General features: G+C 38.2%; 2 protein-coding genes across 2 annotated transcripts; both read left to right on the forward strand.

Annotated features, from left to right (window-relative positions):
• Positions 1–956: 956 nt before the first annotated feature.
• Positions 957–1544, forward strand: LOC100353640 (interferon omega-1-like). The gene has a single exon (XM_002708057.5). It carries the CDS (start codon positions 957–959, stop codon positions 1542–1544), a length of 588 nt encoding a protein of 195 aa, XP_002708103.1.
• A 14186-nt stretch (positions 1545–15730) lies between these two features.
• LOC138846709 (interferon omega-1-like) lies at positions 15731–16349 on the forward strand. The gene has a single exon (XM_070063250.1). The coding sequence runs from the start codon at positions 15731–15733 to the stop codon at positions 16316–16318; it is 588 nt and encodes a 195-aa protein (XP_069919351.1). The 3' UTR covers positions 16319–16349.
• The last annotated feature ends 5026 nt before the right edge of the window (positions 16350–21375 follow it).

The raw sequence follows: 21375 nt of genomic DNA on the forward strand, positions 1-21375 counted from the left end.
TTTTAGATTTCTAATTTCCTCTTCTTTTCTTTGGTCTGACTGTATCCTTTCCTGTTCTCTGTCTTCTAAGTCCGATATTCTCTCTTCTGCTTCACCCATTCTGTTTGTAAGGCTCTCTATTGTGTTTTTCATTTGATCTATTGAATTCTTCACTTCATTATGATTTCTCGTCACTATCACAGTTTCCTGTTGTACTAGTTGTTTCGTTTCATTTTGATTCCTTCTTAACATTTCATTTTCACGAGAGAGATTTTCTATGGGTGTTATGACTGTGTGAGGAACGCCATAGATCTGCAGTAAGAACATGGTTGATAAAAGGGTCATTGTCCACATTAGTCATGACCTTGTGGCCCCAGTGAAGCTTAATCCCATGGATCTACATGAATGTATTCTGGAAAGTAAATAAACACCAGGTAATCTCATTTACTAATAAATACCAGTCTCTTCTGTAAAATTGCAAACAAAAGCCCCTGAGAAATAATTATTTCAGTCGAGAAACCTGTAGGAATTTCTACTTAAGTAAAGAGGGAGTAAATGTAGCCTAGGATCAGGTTTAAAAATTTGTTCTATAAAGAGAAGCAATATTTATATATGAATAAATGTAGGCAGGGGAAACTATCTATACACATATATACACGTCTGATTTTAGGAGAAGATGCTTCTTTTTTAAATGATCAAACACTATTTTTATTTGCAAATCTGAAATTTACTGGAAAATGAAACTTTATTGAAAAAATTAATATTTTGGCCTGATCTCATTTTATTAGGCCACATGGAAAATATACAAGTGAAAGCCAAAAACAGGAAGTAAAAGTACATTTCTCTATGTTCAGAAAATGAAAATCATTTCTGTATGATATAAATGCCATGCACAGCCAGAATGCCTTCAGAGAACCTAGAGTCCAAGGTTCACCCAGACCCCAGCCCAGCCAGGACAGCAGCAGCCTCATTTCCCCATGGCCCAGCTACTCCCTCTGCTGACGGCCCTGGTGCTGTGCAGCTATGGCCCTGTTGGATCTCTGGGCTGTGACCTGCCTCACAACTCTGTCCCGCTGAGCAGGACGACCTTGGTGCTTCTGGACCAGATGAGGAGGGTCTCCCCTGTCTTGTGTCTCAAGGACAGAAGAGACTTCCAGTTCCCGCGGGAGGTGGTGAACGGCAGCCAGTTCCAGAAGAACCAGACCGTGTCTGTCCTGCACGAGATGCTGCAGCAGATCTTCAACCTGCTCCACACAGCGCGCTCCTCTGCTGCCTGGAACAACACCCTCCTGGAGGAACTGCACACTGCCCTTCATCAGCAGCTGCAAGGCCTGGAGACCTGCTTGGTACAGGCCATGGGAGAGGAAGACTCTGTCCTGACGGCTGACAGCCCAACGCTGATGCTGAAGAGGTACTTCCAGAGAATCCGTCTCTACCTGGACGAGAAGAAACACAGTGGCTGTGCCTGGGAACTCGTCAGAATGGAGATCAGGAGAGCCTTCTCGTCAACAGCAGACTTGCAGGAAAGCTTAAGAAGCAAGGATGGAGACCTGGCGTCATCCTGAGGTGGTTCTCGTTGACTGATTGCCCCATCACACTTGTACATGTGTATTTGGTCATTTCTAAAGGCTCTTCGTTCTGCTTTAGTCACATCAGGGAACTTGTTGAATTAATTCAGCAAATTACTTTCTTCATATATTAAGGAAGTATATGTGAAACGCATTCCGCTCCGGGGTATTGATTCCTAGGGGATGACAGCTCTGATATTATTTATTTACTGAATGTATTTATTTATTTATTTACTTATTTATTTATTATTGTATCCTATTTTTATAAGACATACTTTTCACATAGCAGATGTTCACTTTTACATTGTATTAAGATTGGAAATCAGGCTCACATTTCCATTTCAAGAAATATTGTATTTATTATCTATTAAATTTTTTAAAGTTATGTACATTTATCATAATAAAGTCTACTTCTTTACTATTTTTTGCTGTTTAAATGCCTTATTTTTACCTATAGACCTTTTATTAAGATGTGCATTAAATAAAAGTTTTTTTTTTTCTACCCTATATTCAGACACTGGCTTTCTGAACCAAGTTGAAGAATGGACAGTAATACTATTTACTTTATTATTCCACTCACATGACATGTGTAAAGAGAAAAATAACAGTATCAGATTTTGGAATTGCTTTGAAAAAATACACAGTCCCTGCTGCCTTGAAACATCATCATATATATAAGAAAAGAAACAAACACTGTACTAATTTCCCTTAATTGAAACAGTATAAAAAGGAGTAAAGCACAGAGATGTTTTCATACTGGAAGCTTTGGTACAGCTGATACTACAAAGGACAAAAGGGGGTAGATCTCTTTTTTAAAGGTACCTGGGAGAATTAAGTACAGAAGTTATGTGGGCTGTTGGGTACATGGTCCTAGAATGAACAACAAATGCCATGGGTGAAGGGAATAATTTGAGATTCCTTATTGCACGTCTAATAACGAGGACATTGGGATGGATTTTGTGAGTTACAAATGGAGAAGACCCTCAATATATAAAGGGAGAACAGGGAAGCAAAATGTGCAAAGGTTACTGAAATGAGTGGCCAGTGAAGAAAGAAGGGCAAATAGGTAAGAACAGTGTTCAAAAGACAGAATCGCGTTCAGGGGAAGTCAGAGTGAATTGTCCCCATAAACCTAAAAACATCTGTCTGTAGTGGCTTTTTTTTTTTTTTTTTTTTTTGACAGGCAGAGTGGACAGTGAGAGAGAGAGACAGAGAGAAAGGTCTTCCTTTTGCCGTTGGTTCACCCTCCAATGGCCGCCGCGGCCAGCGCGCTGCGGCCGGCGCACCGCGCTGATCTGGTGGCAGGAGCCAGGAGCCAGGTGCTTTTCCTGGTCTCCCATGGGGTGCAGGGCCCAAGCACCTGGGCCATCCTCCACTGCACTCCCTGGCCACAGCAGAGGGCTGGCCTGGAAGAGGGGCAACTGGGACAGAATCCGGCGCCCCGACCGGGACTAGAACCCGGTGTGCCGGCGCCGCTAGGCGGAGGATTAGCCTAGTGAGCCGCGGCGCCGGCCTTGTCTGTAGTGGCTTTAACAGATCTGGTTTAATGGAGTTACGGTACAGGAAAACTTATGAGGATAGACTGAAGAGGAAACACAAGCAAGAGAACTAGAACCATGAGCTCATAAAATTATTTGGGGAAGCTTGTTAGTTGAGTGGTAGAATTTAATAATACAGGACCTAGAGGAGACTGTGGGTTCATGTTGTTCCTGATTTCACTGAATATTTTCTGGGAATTATTTCTAGACAATGGATGTTTTGGCACAAGATTTAGAAACATTTAAATATTTGATGTAAGCAATTGATTTGTTAAAAATGTTCAGTGTTTGGATAAATATTACTTTGTAGTAAGCACAATGGTAATTCATTTGGTCACTAATGTCAATTAACTTCTCAGCCAAATTTTGAAAAATTTCTCTAGTTTATGTTGATCATTTACCTGGTGATTTTTAAATTTCTAGTCTTTGACATGTATATTTTCTGAAAACTCTAGGCATATACTCCTGATGGATACTTGTTTTCAACCTCACCTATATAGAAAGGGCTGGGGCTAGGTGGTTTCTTTTCATTAATACAAAATGTCTAGCGCAGAATAGCCATGCCTCTCAGTAATCTTATTTCTCTTTTTATTTGACATATCTTTGACTCTTGTATGAATCTGTTTTTACATTCACCTCTGTATCCCATAAAAATCATAGAATCTATGAGATGATCTAAATAACTTTCTGTTAGGAAATCATCCTAGAATCTTTTATTAAATTTTGTTTTTTTCTTTTCATCGCTATTCTTTACCATAAATCGAATTACTGCTGATTATCATCAAAGTAGTTTTCTTTGTTAATATGATAGTACAGTTTCCTTGTTGCTAAACTTTTTTTCCTTACTGTTGACAGTGTAAAATTTGCATTTCAAAGGCTGCAAATTCCATTTCCATTTCTCATTTGCAATATGATTTGCTATATTATTTATTAATCATCTTCATATTGCACTACAATGGACTTTTGTTTTTGTTTCATGACACTCATACACACTTATCTGTATATTCCTTATTGGCTAATTATAATGTATATTAAAGAACTCAAACAATATATTTCACTTTGTGTTTCTATGGGGGTGCAAACTGTTGAAATCTTTACTTAATGTATACTAAACTGATCCTCTGTAAAAAAAAAAAAAAAAAAAAAAAAAAAAAAAAAAAAAAAGAAAAAGAAATTATCAACTCCCAACTTGACTCTCACTGGGATTAAACATGACAATAGGTCTTCTCTGATTTCATCATCATTTAAAAAACATCATCTATTATTTTTCACTTTATGTTTCTGTGTGAGAGCAAACTGTTGAAATCCTTACTTAATGTATACTAAGCTGATCTTCTGTATATTAAGATAATCAAAAATGAATCTTGATGTGAATGGAAGGGGAGAGGGAGTGGGAAAGGGGAGGGTAGTGGGTGGGAGGGACGGTATGTGGGGGAAGCCATTGTAATGCATAAATCGTACTTTGGAAATTTATATTCATTAAATAAAAGTTAAAAAAAAGAATAAGACACATAATAAAAATAAACAAGAACCGGATAAAAATCTTTCTGCTAACAACTAGAACAAAGAACACATTATTAATGCAAAGTAATAAATTTTAACTATAAATTTGTGTTGTACAAGATGTGCAACTGTAGTCACCATTATAAGAAAGAACTGGGATAGAGAGCTTCTGGAGTCTGTGAATTTAAATTTTAAAAGAATGAACAGAAGCAGGCATTTAGCCCAGCTGTTAAGATGCCAGCTGGGATGCCCACATCCCACATTGGAGTACCTGGGTTTGATGTTAGGGAGTACAGTCCCAGGTTTCTGATTCCAGTTTCCTGCTGACACAAATCCCGTGAGATAGCAGTGATGAGTTAAGACCCAGGACAGATGATCTCTCTCTCTCTCTCTCTCTCTCTCTCTCTTCATCTCCATTTCCAGCTCCAGCTCCAGCTCCAGCTCCAGCTCCATCTCAAATTAATTATTTTTTAAACATTAACAGAAATCATAATATGAAACATAGGATGCATCCTTGGCTCCAATATAGGATTTTGCATTAATCATTCTATCTGTTTGTATATATGATCCTAGGTAACACACCAACTCACCTGACCTCTGTAATGTTTGGTTCCCCAAGTGTAAACTACTGTTGAAAAGTTATAGGGCTGTTATGTTAAACCAAAGTACATGTTTTATAAAATCTTGTAATGTACCTTCAAATGAATGAACTATCTTTATTCAAGAGGCAGAGAGGCAGACACACAGACAGAGTGACCGAGAAAGCCCAACACTGTTGCTGAAGAGGTACTTCCAGAGAATCCGCTCTACCTGGAGGAGAAGAAACACAATGACTGTGCCTGGGAGATTGTTAGAACAGAAATCATGAGAGCCTTCTCTTCAACAGGAGACTTGCAAGAGTGATTAAGAAGCAAGGAAGGAGACCTGGATTCATCAGCAGTTGATTCTCATTGACTGTCTGCCACATCCCACTTGCAAATGTGTCTTTCAATATTTCCACAGTCTCTTATTTCGTTTTTAGTTGTTGAATTTTTGAGTTAATTCTATAAATATTTTATCAGTATTTTAAGGAAATCCGTGTTTAAAATATTCAGTCTTTAAGAGATGACAGCCCTGAACTTATTTGTGTCTGTTTATTTATCTATTTATTGTTGCATGTTGTCATGTTTATATTATTTGAATATTTCAGAGCAGATATTCACTTTCAATTATGTTAAAATTTATTAAACATTTATATTTTATTAAATTGTAAGTTGCTTTATTTAATACATTGATATGAATGAAAATTTCTGAAATTTTTTCTTCAAGAGACAAATTTCAAACCCTGGTATTTTAAACCAACAGATTATTTATTTTCTTATTCATTCATTGCATTTGTATGATATCTATAAGTTGATGATGAAAGTGACAGTATGTGGATTTGCCATCCGTAAATGCAGGTGAATGAAGCAAACACAGTTTTGGCTGAATTGAAATGGTCAGACTTAATGGGAAAGAAGCAAAAGATATTATAGAATTTACTTACATGAAATGTTACAGAAGGAAAATTGAAAATGCTAAATTATTCCATACATTTTAGATCCAAATAGTGTTGGGGGGGTCAAAAACTAGTAGATATATAGGAGGGCTTTCTAGCACACCATAGCAAGCATTCCCAGAGACAGAGTGTGGGGCTGGAAGGAAGACAGTCTGATCTCTCTGTGGCTACATTTTTGGGAGTTGCCTAAAGTGATGCAGAGGGATACTGTCCAGGTCTTCACACGGTTGAAACGTTTTTCAATAAGGAGTTACACAAACAACTATTGTTGAATGAGGGAATGCCCCTGTCACAGTGATGTAACTAAAAGGAAAGAAAAAGCAGGATCCATCATACCCGGGGAACTACTAGAAGATTTTCAAGGGAAGGCCACCACCTACTGGCAAAGACAGACAGTGCCAAGTTTGGCAAGAAGGTCCATTCTGTTGTTGCAGAAGGCTGTCTCCTTCCACTGGCGTGTTCTACACAGGAAAAAAAAAAAAAGCGCTTTCCTGGAAGGAACTGAGATAACTATGGAAATAATTTTTTTTATCTTTTTGTTTCTTTGAGAAGAGAAGTAACCCAGTTTCACAGACATGTCTGCAATGGACAGCAGGATGAGGGGAGAAAGGGTCTCTTGCCTCTAGCCTTCCAGAGCCTTCTGAGCAATCACTGACTTTAGGACCTGTGGGGCACATGGAGGCAGGAGAATATGCACACTTGATGTGAAACTTCATGGGAAACCAGGAAAACCTTCCTGTTTGAGGGCATGCTAACTCTTCCTAAAGAGTACGTTGCATCCCTAGCCATCAGGGAAACGCAATTCAAAACCACAATGAGATATCACCTCACCCCTGTAAGAATGGCTAAAATCCAAAACACAGAGAGTGGCAGATGCTGACAAGGATGTGGACAAAGAGGAACACTTTCACATTGTTGGTGGGAATATGAATTAGTGCCCCCACTGTGGAAAACAGTGTGGCAAGTTCTTTACAAACTAGAAATAGACTTGCCAAACGATCCACCAATCCCACTACTAGGTATATACCCAAAAGACTTGAACACAGTGTGTCAAAGAGATACGTGCACCACACCATATTCATAGCAGCACTGTTCACAATAGCCAAAATTTGGAACCAACCAAGGTGTCCATTATTAGATGAATGGATAAAGAAATGTTGCATATATACACAATGGAATATTATTCAACTATAAAACAATGAAATTCTACCATTTGCAGCAAAGACATCATGTTGAGTGAAATAAGCCAGATCCAGAAAGACAAGTACCACATGTTCTCCTTTATACATGGAAGTTTAATTTTTAAACACAAAAAAGAATGAAAGAAATGTATACATATACAAGTATGTGTATATCAGTATTGGTGCAAATATAACAATTAAAGTGTAAAATTGAATTTTTGTTTTCTTCAACAATATAATAAAGCAGATATATTAATTTTAAGAAGCTCAGGTATTACCTTGCACTCCAAGGGCCTGGATGGGTCTGGGGAGCTGGGCTGGTGCCCTAGAGCCATCAGTGCAGCATGCTCCCTGGCTTCAGCCTGAATGACAGCAAGTGGAGCTCCTGATAATCTTAACAGGCTTCCTTAGAATTTCAATTAACAAGATAAAAAATAGGTTTTTGTGTGTCTTTCCTATGTTTTTTTTTTAACTTTTCTTTAATGAATATAAATTTCCAAAGTACTGAATATGGATTACAATGGCTTCCTTCCCATAACGTCCCTCCCACCTGCAACCCTCCCCTTTCCAACTCCCTCTCCCCTTCCATTCACATCAAGATTCATTTTTGATTCTCTTTATATACGGAAGATCAGTTTAGCATACATTAAGTAAAGATTTCAACAGTTTGCTCCCACACAGAAACATAAAGTGAAAAATACTGTTTGAGTACTACTTATAGCATTAAATCTCAATGTACAGCACACTAAGAGCAAAGATCCTACATGAGGAGTAAGTGCACAGTGACTCCTGTTGTTGACTTAACAAATTGACACTCTTGTTTATGGCCTCAGTAATCACCCTAGGCTCTTGTCATGAGCTGCCAAGGCTATGGAAGCCCCCTGAGTTCACTGACTCTGATCATATTTAGACAAGGCCATGGTCAAAGTGGAAGTTCTCTCCTCCCTTCAGAGATGTACCTCCTTCTTTGATGACCCGTTCTTTCCACTGGGATCTCACTCGTGGAGATCTTTCATTTAGTTATTTTTTTTTTCTCCCAGAGTGTCTTGGCTTTCCATGCCTGAAATACTCTCATGGGCATTTCAGCCGGATCCGCATGCCTTAAGGGCTGATTATGAGGCCAGAGTGCTGTTAGGACATTTGCCATTCTATGGGTCTGCTGTGTATCTCACTTCCCATGTTGGATCATTCTCTCCCTTTTTGATTCTATCAGCTAGTATTTGCAGACACTAGTCTTGTTTATGTGATCCCTTTGGTTCTTAGTCCTATCATTATGATCAATTGTGAACAGAAATTGATCACTGGGACTAGTGAGATGGCATTGGTACATGCCACCTTGATGGGATTGAATTGGAATCCCCTGGTATGTTTCTAACTCTACTGTTTGAGTTAAGTCAGCTTGAGCATGTCCCGAATTGCACATCTCTTCCCTCTCTTATTCCCACTCTTATATTTAACAGTGATCACTTTTCAGTTAAGTTTCAGCACTTAAGAAGAATTGTGTATTGGTTACAGTATTCAGCCAAAAGTATTAAGTAGAACAAACAAAAAAAAATACTAAGAGGGATAACATATTAAGCTGCTCATCAACAGTCAGGGTGAGGGATGATCAAGTCACTGTTTCTCATAGTGTTCATTTCACTTTAACAGGTTTCCTTTTTGGTGCTCAGTTAGTTGTCACCTATCAAGGAGAACAAGTGGTATTTGTTCCTTTGGGATTGGCTTATTTCACTCAGCATGATGTTTTCCAAATTCCTCCATCTTGTTGCAAATGACTGGGTTTCGTTCTTTTTGACTGCTGTATAGTATTCTATAGAGTACATGTCCCATAATTTCTTTATCCAGTCTACTGTTGATGGGCATTTGGGTTGGTTCCAGGTCTCAGTTATTGTGAATTGAGCTGCAATAAACATTAATGTGCAGACTGCTTGTTTGTTTGTCAATTTAATTTCCTTTGGGTAAATTCCAAGGAGTGGGATGGCTGGGTTGAATGGTAGGGTTATATTCAGGTTTCTGAGGAATCTCCAGACTGACTTCCACAGTGGCTTAACCAGTTTGCATTCCCACCAACAGTGGGTTAGTGTCCCTTTTTCCCCACATCCTCTCCAGCATCTGTTGTTGGTAGATTTCTGAATGTGAGCCATTCTAACTGGGGTGAGGTGGAACCTCATTGTGGTTTTGATTTTCATTTCCCTGGTTGCTAGTGATCTTGAACATTTTTTCATGTGTCTGTTGGCCATTTGGATTTCCTCTTTTGAAAAATGTCTATTGAGGTCCTTGGCCCATCTCTTAAGTGGGTAGTTTGTTTTGATGCTGTGGAGTTTCTTGATTTCTTTGTAGATTCTGGTTATCAACCCTTTATCAGTTGCATAGTTTGCAAATATATTTTCCCATTCTGTCGGTTGTCTCCTCACTTTCCTGACTGTTTCTTTTGCAGTACAGAAACTTCTCAATTTGATGCAATCCCAAATGTTAATTTTGGCTTTGACTGCCTGTGCTTCTGGAGTGTTTTCCAAGAAGTCATTGCCAGTACCTATATCTTGCAGGGTTTTTCTAATGCTCTCTAATAATTTGATGGTGTCAGGTCATAGATTTAGGTCTTTAATCCATGTTGAGTGGATTTTTGTGTAAGGTGAAAGGTAGGGGTCTTGCTTTATGATTCTGCATGTGGAAATCCAATTTTCCCAGCACCATTTATTGAATAGACTGTCCATACTCCAGGGATTGGTTTTGGATCCTTAATCAAATGTGAGTTGGCTGTAGATGTTTGGATTGATTTCTGGTGTTTCAATTCTGTTCCATTGGTCTATCCATCTGTTTCTGTACCAGTACCATGCTGTTTTGATTACAGCTGCCCTGTAGTATGTCCTGAAATCTGGTATTGTGATGCCTCCAGCTTTGTTTTTGTTGTACAAGATTGCTTTAGCTATTCGAGGTCTCCTGTGTCTCCATATAAATTTCAGCATCATTTTTTCCAGATCTGAGAAGAAGGTCTTCAGTATCTTGATTGGTATTGCATTGAATCTATAAATTGCTTTTGGGAGAATGGACATTTTGATGATATTGATTCTTCCAATCCATGAGCATGGAAGATTTTTCCATTTCTTGGTATCCTCTTCTATTTCTTTCTTTAAGGTTTTGTAATTTTCATCGTAGAGATCTTTAACGTCCTTGGTTAAGTTTATTCCAAGGTATTTGATTGTTTTTGTAGCTATTGTGAATGGGATTGATCTTAGAAGTTCTTCCTCAGCCATGGCATTGTCTGTGTATACAAAGGCTGTTGATTTTTGTGCATTGATTTTATACCCTGCTACTTTGCCAAACTCTTCTATGAGTTCCAATAGTCTCTTAGTAGAGTTCTTTGGGTCCCCTAAATACAGAATCATGTCATCTGCAAAGAGGGATAGTTTGAGTTCTTCCTTCCCAATTTGTATCCCTTTAATTTCTTTTTCTTGCCTAATAGCTCTGGCTAGAACTTCCAGAACTATATTGAATAGCAGTGGTCAGAGTGGGCATCCCTGTCTGGTACCAGATCTCAGTGGACATGCTTCCAACTTTTCCCCATTCAATTGGATGTTGGCTGTGGGTTTTTCATAGATTGCTTTGATTGTATTGAGGAATGTTCCTTCCAAACCCAGTTTTCTTAGAGTTTTCATCATGAACGGGTGTTGTATTTCATCAAATGCTTTCTCTGCGTCTATTGAGATAATCATATGGTTTTTCTCCTGCAGTCTGTTACTGTGGTGTATCACATTGATTGTCTTGCGCACATTAAACCATCCCTGCATACCAGGGATAAATCCCACTTGGTCTGGGTGGATGATCTTTCTGATGTGTTGTTGCATTCTATTGGCGAGAATTTTATTGAGGATTTTTGCATCTATGTTCATCAGGGAGATTGGTCTGTAATTCTCTTTCAGTGCTGCATCTTTTTCCGGCTTAGGAATTAAGGTGATGCTGGCTTCATAGAAAGAATTTGGGAGGACTCCCTCTTTTCCAATTGTTCTGAATAGTTTGAGAAGAATTGGAGTCAGTTCTTCTTTAAATGTCTGGTAGAATTCAGCAGTGAATCCATCTGGTCCTGGGCTTTTCTTTGTTGGGAGGGCCTTTATTACTGTTTCAATTTCTGTCTCGGTTATGGGTCTGTTTAGGTTTTCGATGTCTTCCTGGTTCAATTTAGGTAGGTTGCATGTGTCCAGGAATCTATCCATTTCTGATAGGTTTCCCTGTTTGCTGGCATACAAGTCCTTGTAGTAATTTCTGATGATTCTTTTTATTTCTGTGGTGTCTGTTGTTACGTTTCCTTTTTCATCTCTGATTTTATTGATTTGGGTCTTTTCTCTTCTTTTTTTAGTTAGTTGGGCCAATGGCGTCTCAATTTTATGCAGTTTTTCAAAAAACCAGCTCCTCGTTTGGCTGATTTTTTGTAATGTTTTTCTTGATTCAATCCTGTTCATTTCTTTTCTGATTTTAATTATTTCTCTTCTCCTACTAGATTTGGGTCTGGTTTGCTGTAGGTTTTCTAGATCCTTGAGGTGAATCGAAAGCTCATCTATTTGGTGCCTTTCCAATTTCTTGATGTAGGCACCTATTGATATAAACTTTCCTCTTAACACTGCTTTTGCTGCTTCCCAGAAGTTTTGGTATGTTGTGCTGTTATCCTCATTTTCTTCCAGAAAATTTTTGACTTCTCTTTTAATTTCTTCTATGACCCATTGTTCATTCAGGAGCATATTGTTCAATCTCCATGTGTTTGCGTATGCTCTAGGGATTCCTGAGTTGCTAATTTCCAACCTCATTCCTTTATGGTCTGAGAAGCTGCATGGTATGATTCTAATTCTTTTGAATTTGCTGAGATGTGCTTTATGGCCTAGTATGTGGTCAATCCTAGAGAAGGTTCCATGTACTGCTGAGAAGAATGTAAAATCTTTAGCTGTAGGATTGAAAGTTCTGTAGATATCTGTTAGATCCATTTGGGCTATAGTGTCGTTTAAATCTACTGTATCCTTGTTGATCTTCTGTCCTGTTGATCTGTCTATTTCTGAGAGTGGAGTATTGAAGTCCCCCAGTACTATTGTATTGGGGTCTAAGTCTCCCTTTAAGTCCCTTAACAAATCTTTTAAATAAACTGGTGCCCTGTAGTTAGGTGCATATACATTGATAATTGTTATATCTTCCTGTTGAATTGATCCCTTAATCATTATATAGCGTCCCTCTTTGTCTCTCTTAACAGTTTTTGTGGTAAAGTTTATGTTGTCCGATATTAAGATGGCTACGCCCGCTCTTTTTTCATTTCTGTTGGCATGGTATATCTTTTTCCAGCCTTTCACTTTCAGTCTGTATGGATCTTTGTTGGAAAGATGTGTTTCTTGTAAGCAGCAAATAGATGGGTTTTGTTCCTTAACCCAATCAGCCAATCGGTGTCTTTTAACTGGACAGTTCAGGCCATTCACGTTCAATGTGACTAATGATAAGTGGTAAGTTTGCCCTGCCATTTGCCAAAGATAAGTTCTAATATATGCTTTGAATTCCCTGTGATCTTTTGCTGTGAGGTTTCCTTCCTTTACCTTCTTTCATATTGATGACCGTGTTTCTGTGTTTCTGTGTGTAACACATCTTTAAGTATCTTTTGCATGGCTGGACGAGTGGTGACAAATTCTTTCAATTTCTGTTTGCTATGGAAAGTCTTTATTTCACCTTCATTCACAAATGATAGCTTTGCAGGATATAATATTCTGGGTTGGCAGTTTTTCTCTCTTAGTAGCTGGGCTATATCTCGCCATTCCCTCCTAGCTTGTAGGGTTTCTGATGAGAAGTCAGCTGAGAGTGTGATTGGAGATCCTCCGAGAGTAATCTGACGTTTCTCTCTTGCACATTTTAGGATCTTTTCTTTATGTTTCACTGTGGAGAGTTTAATTACAAGGTGTCGTGGTGAGGATCTCTTTTGGTCGTGTTTATTAGGGGTTCTGTGAGCTTCCTGTACTAGGATGTCTGTGTCCTTCTCCAAACCTGGGAAATTTTCTGCTAATATCTCACTAAAAAGGCCTTCTAATCCTTTCTCCCTCACCATGCCTTCAGAAACTCCTAGAACCGGAATGTGGGTTTTTTTTTAACTTTTATTTAATGAATATAAATTTCCAAAGTACGATTTATGCATTACAATGGCTTCCCCCACATACCGTCCCTCCCACCCACTACCCTCCCCTTTCCCACTCCCTCTCCCCTTCCATTCACATCAAGATTCATTTTCGATTATCTTAATATACAGAAGATCAGCTTAGTATACATTAAGTAAGGATTTCAACAGTTTGCTCCCACACAGAAACATAAAGTGAAAAATAATAGATGATTTTTTTAAATGATGATGAAATCAGATCAGACCTATTGTCATGTTTAATCCCAGTGAGAGTCAAGTTGGGAGTTGATAATTTCTTTCTTTCTTTCTTTCTTTTTTTTTTTTTTTTACAGAGGATCAGTTTAGTATACATTAAGTAAAGATTTCAACAGTTTGCACCCCCATAGAAACACAAAGTGAAATATATTGTTTGGGTACTCGTTATAGCATTAAATCTCCATGCACAGCACATTAAGGACAGAGATCCTACATGAGGAGTAAGTGCACAGTGACTCCTGTTGTTGACTTTACCAATTGACACTCCTGTCTATGGCATCAGTAGTCTCCCTATGCTCCAGTCATGAGTTTCCAAGGCTATGGAAGCCCTCTGAGTTCTCCGATTCTTATCTTGTTTAGACAAGGTCATAGTCAAAGTGGAGGTTCTCTCCTCCCTTCAGAGAAAGGTACCTCCTTCTTTGAAGACCTGTTCTTTCCACTGGGATCTCACTCGCAGAGATCTTTTGCCAGAGTGTCTTGGCTTTCCATGCCTGAAATACTCTCATAGGCTTTTCAGCCAGATCGGAATGCCTTTAGGGCTGATTCTGAGGCCAGAGTGCTGTTTAGGACATCTGCCATTCTATGAGTCTGCTGAGTATCTCACTTCCCATGTTGGATCACTCTCCCCTTTATTTATTCCATCGGTTAGTGTTAGCAGGTACTGGACTTGTTTATGTGCTCCCTTTGACTCTTAGTCCTTTCATTATGATCAATTGTGAACTGAAATTGATCACTTGGACTAGTGAGATGGCATTGGTACATGCCACCTTGATGGGATTGAATTGGAATCCCCGGTATGTTTTTAACTCTACCATTTTGGGCAAGTCAGCTTGAGCATGTCCCAAATTATACATCTCTTCCCTCTCTTATTCCCACTCTTATGTTTAACAGGGATCACATTTCAGTTAATTTTTAACACTTAAGAATAACTGTGTATTAATTACAGAATTAAACCAGTCATATTAAGTAGAACAGACAAAAAAACTACTAAGAGGGATAATGTATTAAGTTGTTCATTAACAGTCAGGGGGAATGTGGGTTTTTTTAATAGTTATCTTGAAGATTCCTGACAATATGTTTTAGATTCCTAATTTCCTCTTCTTTTCTTTGGTCTGACTGTATCCTTTCCTGTTCTCTGTCTTCTAAGTCCGATATTCTCTCTTCTGCTTCACCCATTCTGTTTGTAAGGCTCTCTATTGTGTTTTTCATTTGATCTATTGAATTCTTCACTTCATTATGATTTCTCGTCACTACCACAGTTTCCTGTTGTACTAGTTGTTTCGTTTCATTTTGATTCCTTCTTAACATTTCATTTTCACGAGAGAGATTTTCTATGGGTGTTATGACTGTGTGAGGAACGCCATAGATCTGTAGTAAGAACATGGTTGATAAAAGGGTCATTGTTCACATTAGTCATGACCTTGTGGCCCCAGTGAAGCTTAATCCCATGGATCTACATGAATGTATTCTGGAAAGTAAATAAACACCAGGTAATCTCATTTACTAATAAATACCAGTCTCTTCTGTAAAATTGCAAACAAAAGCCCCTGAGAAATAATTATTTCAGTCGAGAAACCTGTAGGAATTTCTACTTAAGTAAAGAGGGAGTAAATGTAGCCTAGGATCAGGTTTAAAAATTTGTTCTATAAAGAGAAGCAATATTTATATATGAATAAATGTAGGCAGGGGAAACTATCTATACACATATATACACGTCTGATTTTAGGAGAAGATGCTTCTTTTTTAAATGATCAAACACTATTTTTATTTGCAAATCTGAAATTTACTGGAAAATGAAACTTTATTGAAAAAATTAATATTTTGGCCTGATCTCATTTTATTAGGCCACATGGAAAATATACAAGTGAAAGCCAAAAACAGGAAGTAAAAGTACATTTCTCTATGTTCAGAAAATGAAAATCATTTCTGTATGATATAAATGCCATGCACAGCCAGAATGCCTTCAGAGAACCTAGAGTCCAAGGTTCACCCAGACCCCAGCCCAGCCAGGACAGCAGCAGCCTCATTTCCCCATGGCCCAGCTACTCCCTCTGCTGACGGCCCTGGTGCTGTGCAGCTATGGCCCTGTTGGATCTCTGGGCTGTGACCTGCCTCACAACTCTGTCCCGCTGAGCAGGACGACCTTGGTGCTTCTGGACCAGATGAGGAGGGTCTCCCCTGTCTTGTGTCTCAAGGACAGAAGAGACTTCCAGTTCCCGCGGGAGGTGGTGAACGGCAGCCAGTTCCAGAAGAACCAGACCGTGTCTGTCCTGCACGAGATGCTGCAGCAGATCTTCAACCTGCTCCACACAGCGCGCTCCTCTGCTGCCTGGAACAACACCCTCCTGGAGGAACTGCACACTGCCCTTCATCAGCAGCTGCAAGGCCTGGAGACCTGCTTGGTACAGGCCATGGGAGAGGAAGACTCTGTCCTGACGGCTGACAGCCCAACGCTGATGCTGAAGAGGTACTTCCAGAGAATCCGTCTCTACCTGGACGAGAAGAAACACAGTGGCTGTGCCTGGGAACTCGTCAGAATGGAGATCAGGAGAGCCTTCTCGTCAACAGCAGACTTGCAGGAAAGCTTAAGAAGCAAGGATGGAGACCTGGCGTCATCCTGAGATGGTTCTCGTTGACTGATCGCCCCATCACACTTGTACATGTGTATTTGGTCATTTCTAAAGGCTCTTCTTTCTGCTTTAGTCACATCAGGGAACTTGATGAGTTAATTCAGCAACTACTTTGTTCATATATTAAGGAAGTATATGTGAAACGCATTCCGCTCCAGGGTATTGATTCTTAGGGGATGACAGCTCTGATATTATTTATTTACTGAATGTATTTATTTATTTATTGACTTATTTATTTATTATTGTATCCTATTTTTATAAGACATACTTTTCACATAGCAGGTGTTCACTTTTACATTGTATTAAGATTGGAAATCAGGCTCACATTTCCATTTCAAGAAATATTGCGCTTATTATCTATTAAATTTTTAAAATATGTACATTTATCATAATAAAGTCTACTTCTTTACTATTTTTTGCTGTTTAAATGCCTTATTTTTACCTATAGACCTTTTATTAAGATGTGCGTTAAATAAAAGTGTTTTTTTCTACCCTATATTGAGACACTGGCTTTCTGAACCAAGTTGAAGAATGGACAGTAATACTATTTACTTTATTATTCCACTCACATGACATGTGTAAAGAGAAAAATAACAGTATCAGATTTTGGAATTGCTTTGAAAAAATACACAGTCCCTGCTGCCTTGAAACAACATCATATATATGAGAAAAGAAACATAAACACTGTACTAATTTGCCTTAATTGAAACAGTATAAAAAGGAGTAAAGCACAGAGATGTTTTCATACTGGAAGCTTTGGTACAGCTGATACTACAAAGGACAAAAGGGGGTAGATCTCTTTTTTAAAGGTACCTGGGAGAATTAAGTACAGAAGTTATGTTGGCTGTTGGGTACATGGTCCTAGAATGAACAACAAATGCCATGGGTGAAGGAAATAATTTGAGATTCCTTATTGCACGTCTAATAACGAGGACATTGGGATGGATTTTGTGAGTTACAAATGGAGAAGACCCTCAATATATAAAGGGAGAACAGGGAAGCAAAATGTGCAAAGGTTACTGAAATGAGTGGCCAGTGAAGAAAGAAGGGCAAATAGGTAAGAACAGTGTTCAAAAGACAGAATCGCGTTCAGGGGAAGTCAGAGTGAATTGTCCCCATACACCTAAAATCATCTGTCTGTAGTGGCTTTAACAGATCTGGTTTAATGGAGTTACGGTACAGGAAAACATATGAGGATAGATCGAAGAGGAAACACAAGCAAGAGAACTAGAACCGTGAGCACATAAAATTATTTGGGGAAGCTTGTTAGTTGAGTGGCAGAATTTAATAATACAGGACCTAGAGGAGACTGTGGGTTCATGTTGTTCCTGATTTCACTGAATATTTTCTGGGAATTATTTCTAGACAATGGATGTTTTGGCACAAGATTTAGAAACAGTTTAAATATTTGATGTAAGCAATTGATTTGTTAAAAATGTTCAGTGTTTGGATAAATATTACTTTGTAGTAAGCACAATGGTAATTCATTTGGTCACTAATGTCAATTAACTTCTCAGCCAAATTTTGAAAAATTTCTCTAGTTTATGTTGATCATTTACCTGGTGATTTCTAAATTTCTAGACTTTGACATGTACATTTTCTGAAAACTGTAGGCATATACTCCTGATGGATACTTGTTTTCAACCTCACCTCTATAGAAAGGGCTGGGGCTAGGTGGTTTCTTTTTATTAATACAAAATGTCTAGAGCAGAATAGCCATGCCTCTCAGTAATCTTATTTCTCTTTTTATTTGATGTATCTTTAACTCTTGTGTGAATCTGTTTTTACATTCACCTCTGTATCCCATAAAAATCATAGAATCTATGAGATGATCTAAATACCTGTCTGTTAGGAAATCTTCCTATAATCTGTTATTAAATTTTGTTTTTTTTTTTCTTTTCATCACTATTCTTTACCATAAATCAAATTACTGCTGATTATCATCAAAGTACTTTTCTTTGTTAATATGATAGTACAGTTTCCTTTTTGCTAAACTTTTTTTCCTTACTGTTGACAGTGTAATCTTTGCATTTCTAAGGCTACAAATTCCATTTCCATTTCTCATTTGCAATATGATTTGTTATATTATTTATTAATCATCTTCATATTGCACTACAATGGACTTTTGTTTTTGTTTCAAGACACTCATACACACTTATCTGTATATTCCTTAGTGGCTAATTATAATGTATATTAAAGAATAAGACACATAATAAAAATAAACAAAATCCAGATAAAAAATCTTTCTACTAACAACTAGAACAAAGAACACATTATTAATGAAAAGTAATAAATTTTAACTATAAATTTGTGTTGTACAAGATGTGCAACTGTAGTCACCATTATAAGAAAGAACTGGGATAGGGAGCTTCTGGAGTCCGTGAATTTAAATTTTAAAAGAATGAACAGAAGCAGGCATTTAGCCCAGCTGTTAAGATGCCAGCTGGGATGCCCACATCCCACATTGGAGTACCTGGGTTTGATGTTAGGGAGTACAGTCTCAGGTTTCTGATTCCAGTTTCCTGCTGACACAAATCCCGTGAGATAGCAGTGATGAGTTAAGACCCAGGAGAGATCATCTCTCTCTCTCTCTCTCTCTCTCTCTCTCTCTCTCTTCATCTCCATTTCCAGCTCCAGCTCCAGCTCCAGCTCCAGCTCCATCTCAAATTAATTATTTTTTAAACATTAACAGAAATCATAATATGAAACATAGGATGCATCCTTGGCTCCAATATAGGATTTTGCATTAATCATTCTATCTGTTTGTATATATGATCCTAGGTAACACACCAACTCACCTGACCTCTGTAATGTTTGGTTCCCCAAGTGTAAACTACTGTTGAAAAGTTATAGGGCTGTTATATTAAACCAAAGTACATGTTTTATAAAATCTTGTAATGTACCTTCAAATGAATGAACTATCTTTATTCAAGAGGCAGAGAGGCAGACACACAGACAGAGTGACCGAGAAAGCCCAACACTGATGCTGAAGAGGTACTTCCAGAGAATCCGCTCTACCTGGAGGAGAAGAAACACAATGACTGTGCCTGGGAGATTGTTAGAACAGAAATCATGAGAGCCTTCTCTTCAACAGGAGACTTGCAAGAGTGATTAAGAAGCAAGGAAGGAGACCTGGATTCATCAGCAGTTGATTCTCATTGACTGTCTGCCACATCCCACTTGCAAATGTGTCTTTCAATATTTCCACAGTCTCTTATTTCGTTTTTAGTTGTTGAATTTTTGAGTTAATTCTATAAATATTTTATCAGTATTTTAAGGAAATCCGTGTTTAAAATATTCAGTCTTTAAGAGATGACAGCCCTGAACTTATTTGTGTCTGTTTATTTATCTATTTATTGTTGCATGTTGTCATGTTTATATTATTTGAATATTTCAGAGCAGATATTCACTTTCAATTATGTTAAAATTTATTAAACATTTATATTTTATTAAATTGTAAGTTGCTTTATTTAATACATTGATATGAATGAAAATTTCTGAAATTTTTTCTTCAAGAGACAAATTTCAAACCCTGGTATTTTAAACCAACAGATTATTTATTTTCTTATTCATTCATTGCATTTGTATGATATCTATAAGTTGATGATGAAAGTGACAGTATGTGGATTTGCCATCCGTAAATGCAGGTGAATGAAGCAAACACAGTTTTGGCTGAACTGAAATGGTCAGACTTAATGGGAAAGAAGCAAAAGATATTATAGAATTTACTTACATGAAATGTTACAGAAGGAAAATTGAAAATGCTAAATTATTCCATACATTTTAGATCCAAATAGTGTTGGGGGGGTCAAAAGCTAGTAGATATATAGGAGGGCTTTCTAGCACACCATAGCAAGCATTCCCAGAGACAGAGTGTGGGGCTGGAAGGAAGACAGTCTGATCTCTCTGTGGCTACATTTTTGGGAGTTGCCTAAAGTGATGCAGAGGGATACTGTCCAGGTCTTCACACGGTTGAAACGTTTTTCAATAAGGAGTTACACAAACAACTATTGTTGAATGAGGGAATGCCCCTGTCACAGTGATGTAACTAAAAGGAAAGACAAAGCAGGACCCATCGTACTCGGGGAACTACTAGAAGATTTTCAAGGGAAGGCCACCACCTACTGGCAAAGACAGACAGTGCCAAGTTTGGCAAGAAGGTCCATTCTGTTGTTGCAGAAGGCTGTCTCCTTCCGCTGGTGTGTTCCACACAGGAAAAAAAAAAAAAAGCGCTTTCCTGGAAGGAACTGAGATAACTATGGAAATAATTTTTTTTTTTTATCTTTTTGTTTCTTTGAGAAGAGAAGTAACCCAGTTTCACAGACATGTCTGCAATGGACAGCAGGATGAGGGGAGAAAGGGTCTCTTGCCTCTAGCCTTCCAGAGCCTTCTGAGCAATCACTGACTTTAGGACCTGTGGGGCACATGGAGGCAGGAGAATATGCACACTTGATGTGAAACTTCATGGGAAACCAGGAAAACCTTCCTGTTTGAGGGCATGCTAACTCTTCCTAAAGAGTACGTTGCATCCCTAGCCATCAGGGAAACGCAATTCAAAACCACAATGAGATATCACCTCACCCCTGTAAGAATGGCTAAAATCCAAAACACAGAGAGTGGCAGATGCTGACAAGGATGTGGACAAAGAGGAACACTTTCACATTGTTGGTGGGAATATGAATTAGTGCCCCCACTGTGGAAAACAGTGTGGCAAGTTCTTTACAAACTAGAAATAGACTTGCCAAACGATCCACCAATCCCACTACTAGGTATATACCCAAAAGACTTGAACACAGTGTGTCAAAGAGATACCTGCACCACACCATATTCATAGCAGCACTGTTCACAATAGCCAAAATTTGGAACCAACCAAGGTGTCCATTATTAGATGAATAGATACATATACAAGTATGTGTATATCAGTATTGGTGCAAATATAACAATTAAAGTGTAAAATTAAATTTTGTTTTCTTCAACAATATAATAAAGCAGATATATTAATTTTAAGAAGCTCAGGTATTACCTTGCACTCCAAGGGCCTGGATGGG

The sequence above is a fragment of the Oryctolagus cuniculus genome, chromosome 1 (assembly GCF_964237555.1).
Source record: "Oryctolagus cuniculus chromosome 1, mOryCun1.1, whole genome shotgun sequence".
Lineage (NCBI taxonomy): Eukaryota > Metazoa > Chordata > Mammalia > Lagomorpha > Leporidae > Oryctolagus > Oryctolagus cuniculus.

What these genes read in the sequence shown, in the direction of transcription:
- LOC100353640 (XM_002708057.5), top strand. Translation starts at nt 957, where the DNA reads ATGGCCCAGCTACTCCCTCTGCTGACGGCCCTGGTGCTGTGCAGCTAT.
- LOC138846709 (XM_070063250.1), top strand. Translation starts at nt 15,731, where the DNA reads ATGGCCCAGCTACTCCCTCTGCTGACGGCCCTGGTGCTGTGCAGCTAT.